Here is a 13,386-nt window from a genome sequence, read left to right as displayed (position 1 = left end):
GTGAGTGGTCAATTGTCTGTTGTATAATCACATAAGACCTCATGATATGGGTCTTAGGTAATTATGGGAGAGTCTGATGAGACTCTTCATTGGAGTTTGAAGGAAAAAAACAACCAAACAAAAAACCAACTAGTACACTCATCAACCAAGTCTCCGTTCTAATTTGTTTTCTTTGAATAGTCACTTACTTTTTTTCTTTTTTGCTGCATTTCCAGAGTTTTTTTTTTAAAAGAACAGTCACTGCATAAGATGAGTCAACTTATTTAATGTTAATGTTAAATGATAGCAAAGCCAATTATTATCTTTAGTGGAAATTGATGGTTACTAAATTCTTCCCCAGTTCAGGAAGCATTCTAGCTTCAACAGGAAGCGCTTGTACTGTGTTTAGTGCTGGTTGGGTTATGTGGAGCATAATTTATCCTCTCCATTGTACCTTAAACATTTGTTCTCTATGGAATATTTAGAATTGAATTTAGGTTTCTCTTTTTATTAATAGACCATCATAGGGATAGCAACAACCATAGGCATTGCTTCACAGTAGTAGTGAAGTTCCCATTACCAGTAGCACCTGGTTATGGGAGCACCGGTCTTCAGTGGTTTTATTTAAGGAACGTCCTATCATCTTATCTTTCATTTGAGAATCAAGGCTGAAAATGTATTTCTCTTTGACATCATAGCCAAATGTCCGTTGGCTTACCAACTAGAAAACAATCCATTCTGAATGATCAGCTCTGCCTTCTACAAGAGAAAAACCAGTCTCTAGGTGCTTTCTGTTTTTTTTTCACTAGGTCCAAATACATACTGATAAGCTGTAGTAGACCCATATGCCAAAACTCCCTTTCATTTTTTTTTTTTTTTTTTTTGCTGTGCCATGAGTTTTGTGGGATCTTAGTTCTCCAACCAGGGATCAAACCTGTGCCCCCTGCCTTGGAAGTGCAGAGTCCTAACCACTGGACCACCAGGGAATGCCCCCTGTCATTTTCATATAGGGTTGTTATCCCTTGAATGACTTCAGTATGTACCTTGAGTTTAGCAAATAATTTAAGAATATTCCATATTACTAGGGTCATTTCACCCTGGGATTTAAACAGAATAAACAAATCTTTTTCTGATTTTAAAGCTTCAAAGCCAAGTCCATAGTTTCTGATTTTCTCAAAAATACCTTTGTGGAAATTTTGTTTTGTTTAGATCCTTTAAATCATGTTAACAATAGCTTTAATATTTCATTTCCAAAAGTTTCCTTCCAAGGTGGTTTGGATAGTTTGCTTTATTTTAATAGCTTGTAATAGTTGTCTGGCCTTTGTTCAGGGCTGTCTGGTTCTTTTCAGATCTATACACTATCTATACACATGTAGCTGTCTGCTTAGAGCCAGTAGGAGTTATGGCCCATAGCACTATAGATTAAAACTCCTGTCTCTTCTGGAAAGTATCTGCATTGAGTTTTTTTTCTTTCATATGAAGAATAGATATTATCCATGCATTATAAGGCAGTTCTACTATACTTAAAAGCAGCTTTAAAAAATCTTGTAAATAGCTAAAGGCTTTTGAACAACTGAAAAAAGTGTGTTCTTATGACGTTTTTTAATGTTAGAAAAATTCACATGCCTGTAGAGAACTGTTTTGGGAATGCCTGAATGCCAAGTCCTCCCAACACTTCCATTAAATAATTAGCTAAAGACCATTTGCAGACAGGGAGATTGAGGTATCTGATTTAATATGTGTCACGACTGACATTTCAGTTTGCAGCCTCTATTCTTTAGGTCCATTGCTCTGATTAACAGTGGGCTGCTTCTACTGTTGAGAAAGAAGCAGTGGCTCTGGGATGGTGACTGAAAATGGATCTTTCTGTTTACACAAAGGCAGAACTGTGATAGCTAGGGCAACTCCAAATAATCAATGCCCGGGCACTACCTCGAGTTTCCAGCAGCTACAGACCTCTCTACCTAACCCTCCCAGACTTCCCGTCTCCTTGAACCCCAAATCCAGAATATGGATTTTTCACCAGCCACTCAGCAAAAACTCAGCCTACTTGGAGAAGTCTGAGCCTGTGACTAAACCTGAAAATAGTATACCGTGATATCTGAAAACAATTTTAAAAACAGCTCTGACTCAATGCCAAAATTTGAAAAGTTGCTGTTTTCATAGGAAGGTATGAACTGTAACATCAACTCTTTCTGTTCAGATTTTTAGCAGACCTTGGAGAATGACTTATTTTTAATGCCCCTTTCTCTCTGTTTATAACCCTGCTGCCTCAAGCTCACTGTGTTGGAACAGCCATAGGCCATGTATCTGCTAGCGTCTGGGCCTGGTGATTTGTCAAACTGTGTACATCACTCACAGTTCCTGGACACACTGTGTAAAATAAGAAGCAGAAAACAAAGAACAAGCCTTTCTGGGAGATGGCGTGATTGGTTCTGAGGTCCCTGTCCCATCCTGTAATCATTTTGGAAAAGGCCATGTCCTTCTGTAGGCCCCCTGGGGTTGCAAAGGACCTGGTTGTCAGAACTGAATATTTATAGAAGTCTCCTCTCTCGAATTCCCTGACTTCTAGCACCCAGTAGTTAAGTCACCCATTCTTGGGTAAATGGCAAATTCCCCTTTGTGGTGATATCGTTACCTGACAATTTTTGGCCACAGGTGTGGAGGTGCTTCTTATTGGTTTTCATTGGAAGTCACTAACAGGCTATCAGCTCTCACCTAGAGATTATTAACAGCTGCACATTTCACTCCCCAAATCCCAAACTGACAGAAGACTTTATGTCTTTAAGAATGAATATTTGGAGAGGCTTTACTGCCTGTGGCTTGGAAAGACTATAATGGAAAATGTGTCTTTTTGATTCTGATGGAACATTCCCTCAGTGTTTTATCATTTAATGGGTAATTACTCCTTTGAAGGCATTTCTTGTGTCTTCAGATATTTATTATTTGACCCATTGCCAGTTTCTAATTTGTCCAAATCCTAAGCCTTGAATGCTTTGAAACTCTGTGTCCTCCGGAGTCTGTAGGAGCCACTGTTTGAAGAACATGGTGACAGAGACCAGCCTCATGCTTTGAGCGAGGGAGGTTGGAAGCAGTGTCTCATGAAGATGCCTGAGACTTTCAAGCCCTGGGGACATTTTTTTTTTCTTTAACACTGCCTTAAAGGCTTCAGGTGTAGCTCTGTGTACATCAGGCTTCTAGTGTTGCTGACATCGTATCTCTCTGATGTGGGGATGTGGTCAGAGCCACAGAGTTATAAGTCTATCTGACTGATGAGAGAGTCTTGAGATAGAAGCAACATTTCAAAAGTTTCTCAAAGAGGAATACTTATCAGAGCATCAGGTATTGATGTTGAAGTCGACTGGAAACACTTCTCAAAGTGACAAGGAGGAATGCTCACACTTGGTGAGACTATGGAACGGAGGTGGTGAGAGCAGTAGTGGTGCAGGGACCCAGATCTAAAGGTGATGCTGGCATTGCTTAAATAGCAAGACTGCCTTTATTCCACTGCATTGTGAAATGACACGCCATGCTTTACTTTCAAATTTTGATACTTTGGGTTGAAAAATATGTTCATTAATTTCTGAGCAACTGGTAGTTGATATAAAATGAAAGGTGTTTTGATTCTTTTCAGCAATTAAAATACTATTGTTTGTTTTGGTGCTGATTCCTGGCATAGCAGTTGGCAGCTGAAGGAGAAAGGAAAGCAGGAGATGATATCATCGTGGTGGCTATGTCACACTCTGTTGTCCTTTCTCTCTTTTACAGGAACCCCTGTTTGGTTTTATATGCAAATTGCACCAATAAGAAATGAACATGAAAAGGTGGTTTTGTTCCTATGCACTTTCAAGGACATTACGTTGTTCAAACAGCCAATAGAGGATGATTCAACAAAAGGTAAGTTTCAAAGGAATTACCATACTTAAGGATTAGCCTGTCATTTAAATATATTATTATTATTATTTTAACAGCATCCATTGGTTGAACTTGAAAACAAAATTTTACTATGTGGCCATTCTTTTGCTTTATTCATTCTAGTAATTGTCCAGAATCAGTTTTATTCAATCATATTGTTTGAATGGAAGTAGAACATTGAAATATTCATTGGTTAACTTAAATTATAAGTTAAATTATAAGAGGAATTGAGATGAGAAATAAGGAAGAGATTTCATAGAGCATTATTAATTTTGAATCAATATAATGGGAGTTTCAACACCTTCTATCATACTGAGCTTTAGAAACAAAGCTTGTGGGATTGTTTGGGTGATGTCCTATTAGAACACAGTTGATTAGTTGATTGAATTTTGTTACATTGATTAGAGCTTGATTAGTTGACTTTTCCAGGTTACTTTTCTCCCTTTATTTATTTGGTTGTTGTAGATTCTCTTGGGTAGATGTTGTTTAATTACGTAAAGAACAATTTTGTCATCCAGAAAGTGGCTGGCAAAATGCAAACATTCTGATTGGAGTCTTATTGACTATAATATTCAGAGAGACTGCTATAGAAAACATTAGTCAGTGGCATGTGCTTTTACCCCCTTTTATATGTAATTTACTCTCATTTTATTCTCTCCAATTATGTTTAAATTAGAAACTGGTGTCATATAAATGCAGAATTTCAAATACCCTCAGAAGATTTTATGAAACGTTATTTTTAATAATATCTTAGGAGACTAAAAATGGAATGTTTTCTTTACATTTAGCAAACATTGCCTTTTCTTACCTCTTTAAAAAAACTGGCACAGAAGTTTTAATCTTTTCAACTGCAATCATAATCATAGAAAAATTGCATTAGGTTTATTCCCTGCATATGAATTCATATGTATATTATATAAGTGTGTGTGTGTATATACATATGCTTAGTTTCTGGTTAGCAACAAATTGCAAGAGGAAAATCTTATGACGTGCAGAGCATTTAAAGTATGAGAAAAATTCATTTGTGACTATTTCTGAAAATGTGTGTGTTAAATCATCTCCTGGAAGATTGAATATTCATTTTTTGACATGTACTACCTGTTTCTCTGCCTTTACTCATAGAGCCACTGTCTAGGAAGTTTAGGATAAATTTAAATACTATTTTTAAATAGAATAGTCTTTTAATAGTGTTTAGGTTTCATGCTCCTTTGTTTTAAAATTCAAGGTGCTCCATCCAATAGCAGTAGAATACATATTCTTCTCAAACTTACATGGAACATTCACTAGATAGATCATATTCTGGCCATAAAACATACTTTGACAAATTTAAAAGGATAGAAATCTTGCAAGGTATGTTCTTAGATCACAGTGGAGTTAAACTAGAAATCAATGAGAGAAAGACAACTAGAAAACCCCCAAATATTTGGAAATTAACACATTTCTAAATAGCCCATGGGTTAAAGAAGAAGCCTTAAGATAAATTAGAAAAATATTTTGAGCTAAATGAAAATTAAAATACAACATATCAAATTTCTGAGATGCAGCAAAAGCAGTGCTTAGAGGAAAATGTATGTCATTAAATGCATATATTTGAATGAAGAAAGTTATAAAATTAATAACCTAAGCTTCCACCTTAGGAAACTAGACAAAGAAGAGCAATTTAAGCCAAAGCAAGCTGAAGACAAGAAGTAATAAACTTTAGAGTAGAAATCAGTGAAATAGAAAACAGAAAAAACATTGGAGAGAATCACTGTAACTCAAAGCTGACTCTTAGAAAAGAATATTAAAGTTAACAAACCTCTAGCCAGGCTAACCAAGAAAAATGGAGAAGACACAAATTACCAATACAAAGAATTAAAGAAGGGCCATTACAACATATTTCGTGGGCATAAAAGCATGTAAAGAAATACTTTGAACTACTTGATAGCCACTGAATTGATAACTTAGTTAAAGTGGGCCAATTCCTTGAAAGACACAAACTACCAGAACACACACTAGGAGAAATAGGTAACCTGAATTGTCCTATATCTATTAAATAAGTTAATAATTAATACACTTCCAAAATAAGAAGTGCAGATGGTTTCACTGGTGAATTCACAGTCTCTTCCAGAAAATAGTAGTACAGAGAACTCTCCTAACTCATTCTATGAGGCCAACTGTACCATCATACCAAAACCAGGAAGACATTACAAACCAACATTTCTCATGAATGTAGGTGTAAAAATCCTCAACAAAAGTAGATTGCAATGACATATTAAAAGAATTACACATAATGACCAAGTGGGATTTCTTCCACATATGCAAAGCTGGTTCAAAATTCAAAAAACAATCACTCTAATTCATTGTACCAAAAGCAGGGTAAAGAAGAAAATTCATTTGATCATATCAGTTGGCATAGAAAAAGCATTTCACAATACCCAACACCTGTTCATGATAAAACTCTCAGCAAAGTAGGAATAGAGGGGAACTTCCTCAACTTGATAAGAAACATCTATGGAAAACCTGCAGCTAATAGCTGACTGTATCTTAAAGTGCTATATATATTTTTTAAAATTTTTATTTTATATTGGAGTAGAGTTGATTAACAATGTTGTGTTAGTTTCAGGTGTACAGCAAAGTGACTCAGTTATACACATATTCATGTATCTATTCTTTTTAAAATTATTTTCCTATTTAGGTTATTACAGAGTATTGAGCAGAGTTTCCTGTGCTATACAGTAGGTCCTTGCTGGTTATCTATTTTAAATATATCAGTGTGTACATGTCAATCCCAAATTCCCAATCTGTCCCTCCTCCCCACCCTTCCCCCCTGGTAACCATAAGTTCATTCTCTAAGTCTGTGAGTCTGTTTCTGTTTTGTAAATAAGTTCATTTGTATCATTTTTTTTTTTTAGATTCTGCACATAAGCAATATCATATAATATTTGTCTTTCTCTCTCTGACTTACTTCACTTAGTATGGTAATCTCCAGGTCCATCCATGTTGCTGCAAATGGCATTATTTCATTCTTTTTAATGGCTGAGTAATATTCCATTGTATATATGTATCACATCTTCTATATCCATTCATCTGTTGATGGACATTTAGGTTGCTTCCATGTCTTGGCTATTGTAAACAGTACTGCAATGAACACCGAGGTGCACGTAACCTTTCAAATCACGTTTTTCTCTGGATGTATGCCCAGGAGTGGGATTGCTCTCCAGCATTTATTATTTGTAGTTTATATATATGTCAATCCCAATCTCCCAGTTCGTCCCACCCCTCTTCCCCCCTTGGTAACCATAAGTTTGTTCTTTACATCTGTGACTCTATTTCTGCTTTGCTGATAAGTTCATCTGTACCATTTTACTAGAATCCACATATAAGTGATATTATTTGATATTTGTTTTTCTTTCTGACTTACTTCACTCTGTATGACAATCTCTAGGTCCACCCACGTCTCTGCAAATGGCACTATTTCATTCTTTTTTATGGCTGAGTAATATTCTATTGTATATATGTACCAGATCTTCTTTATCCATTCCTCTGTCTATGGACACTTACATTGTTTCCATGTCCTGGCTATTGTAAACAGTGCTGTAATGAACATTGGGGTGCATGGATCTTTTTGAATTATGGTTTTCTCTGGATATATGCCTAGGAGTGGGATTGCTGGGTCATAGTGTAGCTCTATTTTTAGTTTTTAAGGAACCTCCATACTGTTCTCCACAGTGGCTGTACCAATTTACATTCCCACCAACAGTGTAGGAGGGTTCCCTTGTAGACTTTTTGATGATGGCCATTCTGAGTGGTGTGAGGTGATACCTCATTGTAGTTTTGATTTGCATTTCTCTAATAATTAGTGATGTTGAGCATCTTTTCATGTGCCTCTTGACCATCTGTATGTCTTTGGAGAAATGTTTATTTAGGTCTTCTGCCTATTGTTTGATCGGGTTGTTTCATTTTTTGATATTGAGCTACATGAGTTGTTTGTAAATTTTGCTAAATGGCTATATTTTAAAATAAAATATAAATGATTGGCATATGACTTGTGACCTAACATATTCTTCAAATGAATTTCTCTTGCCATCACACATGAATGATAGACTGAGTGAAAAGCTTTTATGTCATAGACTTTTCCCTCAAAAATATTTACACTTTTATCTGCATTTATATTTGATGATTATTGTTTTTTCTCATTTACTTTAAGTGATTTCATGGCACAGCTAAAGTTGGCCAAGAAAAGTATGGTACTTTCTCACAGTTCTGACCTGCTGAACGTTAATGATGGTGTCTATTTATGGAAACTGGAAGTTGGCAGCATTTTACAGTGAGGCTGGGGAAAGGGTGCTAATACTGAAGGGCTGACCTTTATTTCTCAAGTTAGTACCACTCCATTTATCTGCCTCTACCTCCATCTCTCTGCCTCCTCACATCCACTCATTGAGCTCCTTTTCTCCTATTCTTACAAAAATGAACTCCATTCAAATAAACTCCAGACAACTCAGACCACTTGATTTTTGAGCTATGTGTTCAATAGACATGTAAATTAGAATTTATAGGGAAAATCAAACCCCATTGTGAAAAGCATTAGAGTAAAATATCTCTTTCCAGTGCCAGAATTTGTAGTGGAACAGCTTATTTTAAATAGACTTTTATTTTGAGACTCCTCCACACCTTTCAAATACATAACAGATTTCTGAAAAAGTATTACACAATGTAACTATGAATGGTGTATATGAGATCCTTTCTATTATTCATGCGAGTTGTAAATATATGAAAAATTCAAGAGAAATAAAATATTTATGACCTTAAGCAATCATCCTACTATCCCTATGAAGCTAGCAGTATCAGAAGGTATGTTTTGAAAACTTGGCACAAAAATGTATCTTTCAACTTTTTAAATTGAGCCAAGGGGACCATGGAACTTTTGGGAAAGAGCAGATGAGATTTCATGATAATACCATAATATCAAAATGATTTGAGTCTAGAGCATTGAACTTGGACACAGTTATCTTACTTTTGATTCAGCCTTGGGCAACAGAGTTACTTAACATGAGCCTTCTCATGACTCTTCTAGGAGTATTTATTCTTTTTGTTTATTTTATCTTTTTTTTTTTTCCCCAACCAAAAATGCTGATTGAGCAAACATTATGGTGTAGGGACTGTTCTAGGTCCTGGAGATACAAAGTTCCTTCCGTCACATACTAATGGGGGGAGGGGGAGGCATGACAACAAGTAAATCTATAGTGGAAGCTTTGTTCTGATTGCTCTTATTTTCTCAGTAAAAGAGGAAACACAGTTATCAACTGAGAGTAAGGATGGTGAGGAGGTGAGGAGGAGGCATGAAACGGTTGTGTAGAGAGTGGAGCAGTGAGTGGCCAAGGTTAAATTCAGCAGGTTTGCTGTGCAGCACTAAGGTCCATGTGAGGCTAGTGGTCATACATTTCATTAGTATCTATGAGCATGATTATGTGTTTACTCCACCCGAGTTTAGTCACAGGTATATAGATGCTGAAGTAGGTGAGCTGGATTTAACCAGAGTTGGGATTTGGTCAGATGAGCAAGATGAAAAGAATCAGGGAGCTCAAGGATCAATGAGAAGGGATCAGGGAGCCAAGGATGCTTGCAAGGGAGTAGGTTGAGGGTGTTTGCAAAATTTTGAAGCAATACTTAGGTAATAAAGGCTTGGCCTAGGACATAGGAAATAGTGTTTTAGGATGCAGAGCAAGCAAGGGAATTCACGCATTGGAAAGCCAGGATATAACATTTTTCATCCCAGAACAAGGGCATTTTACCTTCTTAATGTGAAAAGGGGCCAGTGATTGGAGCAAAGGCCCACATCCTTTGAAGATTCGACAAAATCTCCTTCTACTTATATTGGTATTTTTACCAAGAAACTCAGACATATGGGTGAAAGACTTGACTAAACTGGCCAACTGTGAATTTTATTTCTGAATTGTATCTCGGATAGTAACTATAGCATGATGGCAGACAACTAATTTGAGCGCAGCTCTTATAATGAATCCTATGATCACCAAAACTTCATTCTAGATTAATTTTTCCCTTTAAAGTGAATGGTGCTGAGTGATGTCAACAATATCTTTGACTTATACCATGATGGATGGTAGCAGAAGCTATTGAAGGGGAAGAAAACCAGCTTTGATGGGGTAGTTAATATGTGTCAGGAGCTTTGTATTCTTTTTTGCTCATTCCTATAATTCTGAAAATTAGTATTATTATCTCCATTTTACTGTTGAAGATCCTGACGCTCACAGTCTGACTGATTTCCAATCTGATGTTCTCTCTATTACATGATGCTGCCACATCCTTTCCAGCGGAAACATATTGCTGGGGTTTGGCCACCCTAATCCCCTGCTCTCCTTTTTCCCTACAAAGATGAAGCACAAGTTGAGAACACTCTCAACTTGTGCTTTTGTACTGTTTTGAATCAATGGAATTTACTGATAATAATTCAGAGGCAAAAGTGTTTTTGTTATCTTTTGTTCCTGGTATTGAGGTCTTAGAACTGTTGTTCAGATTATCAGTCAGTGGTACCTGATACATCATTTATAATAATACAAAGGGGAAAAATTACAGCCAAGAAATCCATTCTGTTGATTATCCCTATGTGTTCTAAAAGAGATGGTCCTAATCTCTGCCCATTTATACTGTACAGTATTTTCAAACAGATTCTAAAACTGCCAAGACACTTACAGTGTGAAATATCCTGTGCCAAATAGTTAGGGCATCTTTGTGCCAATAATTGAGACAAAAAAACTTCCTGTAGAATGAAAATAACAGCAAAAATAGCAACCTTCCCCTTGTAGGAAGCCAATGGTTTTCTTTAGAGAGGAAACAACAGATGAAATATGAGTAATTATACCATGTGGTCTCTATGGCCAAGAGTATAATTGTTTACCTAAGCTTTTTTTCTTATAGATTAGAGTCTTGTGTTGCAGTCTGGTAGATTGATTGAACTGCCTCTGTGACTTCCTTTTATTTTTAAGATTAGGCAGTCCATGACAAAGAGGTTGATTGCAACCCAGTAGAGCTAAACTAATGTTTTATTAAGAAGGAGTTGGCATCCTGAGCTTTTAGGATAACAAATGTTCTCATAATGCCATGAACAACTTATAGAGCAACAATTAGGCTCTTCATATTCAGCAGTCTGTTCACATTACCCTGTATCGACTACATCGATAACATCAGCGAACTGTGCTGAATAATCAGTCACACCAGTTAGATCTCAGTAAAGGTGAGATCAGTAAATGTATTGCTGGGAAAAGTTAGAACTGCTGATGTGTCTTTTTTTCCTGACCTAGACAGTGTGGCTGCTCAACTTTTTCAAAGTTTGACTGTACAGAGGGGGTTGCTGACAGATCAAATGAACTAATCTATCTAATAACGTGGGCAATTCCAGATGTGCCCAAGAGCACAAAGGGATCAGCATAAGGAAATTCACTGGGGCATTGTTAGTGATAGTGAAAAATCTAGAAACCACTTAAATGTTCATGAATAGAATATATACATGATCAGGAAAGAGCAATGCCTAATTCTCTGAGATAATAAAGGTACAGGCAAGAATCAGGTGCCATTGTTGGTGGGTCTTGAGGTGGAGGGGACAGAAGGGAGGTTGAAGGCTGTTGTGTTTCTTGTGTCTTCAGTTCTTTGATTTTTCTTTTCTTAACTTTTTTTAAATTGGGATATAGTTGCTTTACAATGTTGTGTTAGTTTCTGCTGTACAACAAAATGAATCAGCTATATGTATACATATATCCTCTCCCTCTTGGGCCTCCCTTCCACCTCCCTCCCTCCCATCCCACCCATCTAGGTCACCACAGAGCACCGAGCTGTGCTCCCTGCACTATACAGCAGGTTCCAAGTAGCTATCTGTTTTACACATGGTAGTGTATATATGTCAATCCCAGTCTCCCAATTCATCCCACACCCACCCCGTGTTCACGCATCTGTTCTCTACATCTGCGTCCCTATTCCTGCCCTGCAAATAAGTTCATCTGTACCATTTTTCTAGATTCCACGTATAGGCATTAATATACGATATTTGTTTTTCTCTTTCTAACTTCACTCCGTATGACAGACTCTAGGTTCATCCATGACTCTACAAATGACCCAATTTTGTTTCTTTTTATAGCTGAGTAATATTCCATTCTATACATGTACCACATCTTCTTTATCCATTCATCTGTCGATGGACATTTAGATTGCTTACATGTCCTGGTTATTATAAATAGTGTTGCAATGAACATTGGGGTGCATGTGTCTTTTTGAATTATGTTTTTCTCTGAGTACATACCCAGTTGTGGGGTTGCTGGGTCATATGGTAGTTCTATTTTTAGTTTTTTAAGGAACCTCCATACTGTTCCCCATAGTGACTGTACCAATTTACATTCCCACCAACAGTGCAAGAGGGTTCTCTTTTCTCCACACTCTCTCCAGCATTTATTGTTTATAGATTTTTTGATGATGGCCATTCTGACTGGTGTGAGGTCATACCTCATTGTAGTATTGATCTGCATTTCTCTAATAATTAGTGATGTTGAGCATCTTTTCATGTGCCTCTTGACCATCTGTATGTCTTCTTTCGAGAAATGTCTATTTAGGTCTTCTGCCCATTTTTTGATTGGGTTGTTTGTTTTCTTGATGTTGAGTTGCATGAGCTGTTTGTATATTTTGGAGATTAATCCCTTGTCAGTTGCTTCATTTGCAAATATTTTCTCCCATTCTGAGGGTTGTCTTTTCATCATGTTTATGGTTTTCTCTGCTGTGCAAAAGCTTTAAAGTTTCATTAGGTCCCATTTGTTTATTTTTGCTTTTATTTTCGTTACTCTAGTAGGTGGGTCAAAAAAGATCTTGCTGTGATTTATGTCAAAGAGTGTTCTTCCTATGTTTTCCCCCAAGAATTTTATAGTGTCTTATCTTACATTTAGGCATTTAATCCATTTTGAGTTTATTTTTGTGTATGGTGTTAGGGAGTGTTCTAAGTTCATTCTTTTACATGTAGCTGTCCAGTTTTCCCAGCACCACTTATTGAAGAGACTGTCTTTTCTCCAATCTCCTGTATATTGTATATCCTTGACTCCTTTGTTATACATTAGGTGACCATAGGTGTGTGGGTTTATCTCTGGGCTTTCTATCCTGTTGCATTGATCTATATTTCTGTTTTTGTGCCAGGACAATACTGTCTTGATTACTGTAGCTTTGTAGTATAGTCTGAGGTCAGGGAGCCTGATTCCTCCAGCTCCATTTTTCTTTCTCAAGATTGTTTTGGCTATTCAGGGTCTTTTGTGTGTCCATACAAACGGTAAAGTTTTTTGTTCTAATTCTGTGAAAAATGCCATTGGTAATTTGGTAGGGATTGCATTGAATCTGTAGATTGCTTTGGGTGGTATAGTCATTTTCACAGTATTGATTCTTCCAATTCAAGAACATGGTATATCTCTCCATCTGTTTGTGTCCTCTTTGATTTCTTTCATCAGTGTCTTATAGTTT

The 13,386-nt window shown here is 36.7% G+C and overlaps 1 protein-coding gene across 1 annotated transcript in view; it reads left to right on the top strand.

Moving 5' to 3' along the window:
• Window positions 1-13,386, top strand: part of KCNH5 (potassium voltage-gated channel subfamily H member 5) — a 345,928-nt gene that overhangs the window by 45,865 nt on the left and 286,677 nt on the right. Inside the window, exon 4 of the mRNA XM_061182660.1 lies at window positions 3,748-3,876. Within this exon, the coding sequence (XP_061038643.1) occupies window positions 3,748-3,876 (129 nt within the window). The remainder of the gene's footprint in view (window positions 1-3,747; window positions 3,877-13,386) is intronic.

This window comes from Eubalaena glacialis, chromosome 2 (assembly GCF_028564815.1).
Source record: "Eubalaena glacialis isolate mEubGla1 chromosome 2, mEubGla1.1.hap2.+ XY, whole genome shotgun sequence".
NCBI classification, from domain to species: domain Eukaryota; kingdom Metazoa; phylum Chordata; class Mammalia; order Artiodactyla; family Balaenidae; genus Eubalaena; species Eubalaena glacialis.
This window is presented reverse-complemented; position numbering and strand designations above follow the sequence as displayed.